Source organism: Papaver somniferum, chromosome 9, assembly GCF_003573695.1.
Source record: "Papaver somniferum cultivar HN1 chromosome 9, ASM357369v1, whole genome shotgun sequence".
Lineage (NCBI taxonomy): Eukaryota > Viridiplantae > Streptophyta > Magnoliopsida > Ranunculales > Papaveraceae > Papaver > Papaver somniferum.
The window spans coordinates 180,884,472-180,890,354 of NC_039366.1; the positions used below are offsets into that span (position 1 = coordinate 180,884,472).

The following is a 5,883-nucleotide window of genomic DNA, read 5'->3' on the forward strand; positions in this document are numbered from 1 at the left end:
ACCCCTTATCATTTGGGCGCCCCTTATCCAACAATGCGAGTCCGAATAACATGTGTCCTCCGGGTGCTTTAGACAACTTTTCGAGCCGATTTTTCCACCAAATTTTATTTTCCAAAAAATACCTACAAACACACAAAACACCATAATAAGGACGAAAACAAGTACTAACAATACGAAATATTGAGGACAAATTAGACATATAAATGCGTCTATCAGATGCAGTGAAGGAAAAGCTGTGCATATCAGATATGCAAAGAAAGGAGTTGGATGAGGATCTTACTGAAGTTCAGGAGAGGCAAGAAAGGCTTTTTAATTTCATCGAAGAGAAAAGCCTAAAATTTAATGAAGTTGGTCTAATGAACTTGACAGAAAGAGAAGTGAATGATTTTCGTAATTACACTTTGGATGAAATCTTTAAATTTGCAAGGGAAATACGGCTTGAAACTGAGGAGGATAAGGAGATTGAGGAGGAGGATGAGGATGAGGAGGAGGAGGATGACAAGGTTGAGGAGGAGGAGGAGCACAATGAAGATGGAGATATGCATGATGATAATGATGATGATGATGATGATGATGATGACAAGGAGGGTGCTAAAGGTGGTGATATGCATGATGATAATGATGATGATGATGATGATGATGATGAGAAGGGTGACAAAGGTGGTGATATGCATCAGGATGACAATGAAAAAGAGGGTAGCAAAGGTGGTGATACGCATGATGATAATGATGATGAGTTGGGTGCAAAGGTGGTGATATGCATGGGGATGACAATGACAAGGAGGGTAGCAAAGGTGGTGATGACAAGCATGGAACTGAATCTGAAAAGAATGAAGTTCCAGTTGAAACTCCTGAAAAGCGAAGGTATAAAATCACTTTTATTGAATGTGTAGATAGTTGTACACCAGTATGCTAAAACTCGTACCCTTTCTCAAAACTTGAATCTTTTAGCACTCCTCTGTCAAAGACAAATGAAGAGAAGGATGTCAAGGGTGGAACAAGGCAAGGTGTTGAGTCTGGAACTGCTAAGAAGCCTAGGTATGAAGAAAATGATCTCAGCTCGCATTTCTTTTCATTTTCTGTATATGTGTACCAATATGTACACCTTAGTGATTTCTTCTGTGTGTGTGTCTACAAAGATGTACACTTTTGTAGAACCTAAAAAAAAATGCATTTTTTCAGCACTTCTCTGCCAGAGACAGCTGCAATCGCTGAAGATCAAGAAGACCAGGATGTGATGGATGCCACTCAAACTGCTGAAATTGATGAAGCTACGATAATCGCATCTCAAGACATATCTCAGATGGACCCTAAAGGCATGTTGCCGGTTGAAGAACAGGTCCTTTTACTCACACAAGAAAAAGAGACAGAGAATGAGACTTATACATCAATTGAGGACCTTCTAGATAATTTGTCTGAAAATGTGTTCGTAAAGCTTGAAAAAGGTTGTTACAGAACGACACCATCTGAAGTGAAGGAAAAGATAACAACCCTGATCCGACACGAGTGTCCAAGCTTTTCATTGTTGAGCCAAGAAGATCCAAAAGAAAATTCGTCGTAAAAATCATTATCCAATGAAGATGTACAAGAAAAGATCGTTGTTGAAGTAGTGCAGTTCATCCAACAAGATCCTAGTGAATTTTTTAGCAGCCAAGAGGTAGAAGAAGAGAAGACGACACCAGTGAGGACAAGAGCAGGGAGGATGAAGGAAGCAGAGATGTTGAAGACAAAAGCGATTGGAAAGTTGTCCAAGACACCACCAAAGAGAGCTGCAAAGAAAAAACTAAATCCTGACTTCGCTGCCGAGGGTAAAACCAGACAAGTTAGGATGAAAGTGGATCAAAAAGGAAAGGGGATCAAAGAGGGAGAAGAACCATGCTATCATGCACCAATAAAGAGAAAGGAAAATGAGTATCATCGTTGTCGCCCGCTGCCAGATGTTCGTCAATCACCACTATACCTTGCCATGGAACCAGGACAGGACAAAAGAAGGGTACAAAAATTCTTCTAATATGCAAGCCTGACGTGAGTTCACAAAACAATACCTCGCACTATACCAATGATTGAATCTTATTGAAAAAAAGTTATGTGCACCACTATGTACACCATGTTAACATTTCCTTTATGATTATGCAGCTTTGTAGCTTGGGAACTAACAAGACTCGAAGATCCAACAGTCAGGGAAGAAATTCTGATTGTGGGAAAAGTACTTCGTGAACTCATGTTCAACAAATATCTGGACCAAGAGGTACTGCAGTTCTACATCCATCGACGTTGCACAGCAATGCTCAGAGATAGCTTTCGTCATCCAGATGATCAGAAGTACATGAGATGTGAAATAATAAGTTCTAATGCATGTGTAAGTTTCTAAAAAACAAATCAAAAATGTCATATATAGTTACTTTAATGAGGTGTACATACTAGTACACCTGATTGACATGGCGTGTTCTATGTGTTTTCTTTAGGTCTGGACATAGATATACAAGATAATACATCTATGTCATGGATACATCTATATCATACATCTGTTTGATATGTAGTAGTGTACATGCTTGTTATTTTTCTGGTCTGTTTTAGGTGTACCTAATTCATTTTATTTTCCAACAAATTATTGATTGCAGTACTATGTGAAGAACAATATCATCAGCGAGGAACAAAAGCTTGTGGTTGATTTCATATGGGACATGCCTGACAATCTGGAAGTTCTTGTAATCCCTGTCAATCACTCTACAGTACAAATGGCAGTAGGAGTTCACTGGCCGCTTTTGAAGTTTGATTTTGAAGATGAAGAGTGGAAGTGGTACAACTCGTTGCACTCAAATGAGGACTATAAAGATGATGCACAACAACTGGAAAATGTGGTGCAATTGGAACTCAACAAGAAGAGAGCGTTAAAGGGTCTTGCACCTATAGAACTGCACAAAATAAAAATCATGCAATGCCCTGCACAAGGAATCAATCCAGACTGCTTCCTATACACTTGTTACTTTATGAAACGAAGTGTGAAGAAGACAAAGAGTATCGAAAGAGATCAGCAGAGGGCCGAAGACATTTGTCAGGAAATGAGAGCAAAATTGGTGGCCAAGATGCTGAAAAAAGTCGGAGTGTATGAAAAGGTGTGGGATATAGCAAAAGATGAACAGTACAAGGAGTGTCGCCTGAGTATGGAAAAGAAACCATTGAAGAGGAATAAGAGTTTTTAAGCTTCATTATACAAGATCACTTTCTCAATTGCTCATAAACATTTTCTATCTTTCAGACAACTTTTCAAATTTCAGTTTTTGTCACTTTGTTTATGACTTATCATTACTATAAAGACCTTGAATTAATCTTTTTATTAGTTTCAATATTTATGTTATTGATGTTACAAGTTTATGACTTATCACTACCATTGAAGTGTATATTACAGGTTTTGAAATATTAAGGTGTTAGTGACAGGGCAGAAAATGTTTAGAAGGTGTACATAATGATACACATGTACTGACAAATTTTTATACTTTATCAAAAGTATAAATATTGAAAACATAATGGTACAGGAAGATGTACACAATGGCATACATGTACTGACAGATTTTTATACTTATCAAAAGTATAAAAATTGAAAACATAAAAATATTACTAAAATTTTTATAGCATGCAGAACTGAAAACATAAAAATTGAACATAGCAAAAGTAATTACTAATTATACAGATCTGAAAACATAAAATATTACTAAACAAAATAGACTAGTAGCATCCATTGTACACCAAGGTGTACATAGTGGTACACATGTAAAAAGACAGGTAAGAAAACTGAAGTGCACAAGAAGGTGTACATAATGGTATACAAGTCCTGGCACTAATTATCCACGCCAAATAAAATTGATAAAACATTACCAAAAGTAAAAACCAAACCCATAGAATCTTTTGAACAAATCAAACATAGAAAAAAGAATCAAGGCATGGGGCAGGTAGCTCTGTTGTGGTGACCAAGGGTGAAGCACTTTGTGCACATCATAGGCCTCTTTTGCTTCTCCTAATCATTCTTGATACGCTGTGTTCTTCGTCTACTAGGTGGAGGAACAGGAATAGGAACAATAACCCTATCACTAGGATCATAAGACTGCGGCTTGTCATAATTGGGGATTAGCAAGATGATCTCTTGGTATGTCCAGTTGTACCATTCAGTGGTGAAGTATGGATCAACAAATGAATAGATGTCCTCCCTCGTATCTTGAATGGCAACACAAGCATGTGCACAAGGAAAACCATTAACTTTCCACCTGTGACATGTACAAGTTTTCTGTAATAGATCTACAGTATTAGAACGGGGAGACGCGACTTCATACAATCTTTCCATGGACTGAGTAACAGTCCAAGTACGACCAATGTCGATGTTTTCCTTTAGCAAAGCCTCATATATGGAAGTGAGCCTAGTGTTGAAATTTTCTAGACCTTCTATCCTTCTCTCAGAATTCTTCTTCATAACCTTCAAACTAACATAATAAAAACACAAAACATAAAATCAAAACATGATCTAAAAGGAAATCAAAACATGTGTACAACAATTTACACACTAAGTAACTACATGTGTACAACAATGTACACACAGTTGTAGAATCACAAATAAAACATGTGTACAAGTATTTACTGATCAAGCAAATCCATGTGTGCAACAATGTACACATATAAACATGTGTACAAGGGAATATGTACACATCAAATAAAATAAATGAATGAAACACTAGGCATAAAACTCACCGAATCGCATCGAGAAGAGCAAAAGCAGACAACTTTTTGAAATCAAGAATCCAGTTGTTGAATGACTCGGAAAGAGTTGAAGAGTGAGCACTATATCTGCATACAGGGAAAAATGCATTTGCCCATTTCTCCTTTGGAATAGTCCTGATATAGTTAGCAACATGTCCACATCCAATTGCATGCATGCCCCGCAAAGCTTCTTCAAAGTTAGCTGTTGTGTAAGAGTAAGCAGCTTTGTAAAACAAATCAATAACGGGCTTCGAATTCGCATCACCTGATCCAATGGGGATATTGCACTTGATGTGGTAAAAACAATAGATGTGATATGAATTAGGAAATACTTTTGGAATGCCCTGCAAAAGTCATTCTCTACAATCACTAAGGAAAACAATCTGACAATCATCGACAACTTGTTTAAGATTCTCCAGAAACCAAAACCAATTATCCTTGTTTTCGGCAGAAACTAGAGCAAAAGCAAATGGGTAAAAACCATTGTTTCCATTGATACATGTTGCAGGCATCAAAGTACCCTTGAATCTACTAATAAGGAAAGTAGCGTCCAAGTAAATCATCGGCCTGAGATACCTATAGCTATGCTTGCAAGCGCCGAAACAAATGAATATCCTCTCAAATATTTGGTTCCATGATCAACTTCAAACTTCACATAGCTATTGGGATTAGTTTTTTCAATTGCTTTGACATACCAAGTTAAATCGCTATACGACTTCTCATCATCACCAAACTGTTCTTCAAATACAGCTTCTTTCCCTTTACGAGCATGGTGATACTTAATATTGGACCCATAAGTCTTCATAAAAAGAGACATGATCTGTCTGGGCTTTAAACTAGGATCACCCTGTATATTATCAGCAATCAAATGCTTGACTAACTTGGTTGTCACCAAAGGACTCTTCAACCTCAAACCAACACCACAACTAGAAAAAAAAAACTGGAATAAGTAATGTGCACCACAATGTACACCTAATAATATCTCAAAACTAACACCACATATGCAAAAAACAAAACACAGACCAAGCAAGAATATGTAATTTACATAAAAAGCCTACAACAAGTAATGTTCCACCTAAAAAGCCTATAACAAGTAATGCGCACCACAATGTACACTTAAAACAAGTCTACATA

General features: G+C 37.2%; 1 protein-coding gene across 1 annotated transcript; it reads left to right on the plus strand.

The window, feature by feature from the left end:
- The first annotated feature begins 203 nt into the window (after positions 1–203).
- On the plus strand, positions 204–1,561 carry LOC113312940 (acidic repeat-containing protein-like). The gene is made up of 5 exons (XM_026561673.1): positions 204–377; positions 504–705; positions 750–864; positions 952–1,038; positions 1,183–1,561. The coding sequence occupies exons 1-5, from the start codon at positions 204–206 to the stop codon at positions 1,559–1,561; spliced, it is 957 nt and encodes a 318-aa protein (XP_026417458.1).
- The last annotated feature ends 4,322 nt before the right edge of the window (positions 1,562–5,883 follow it).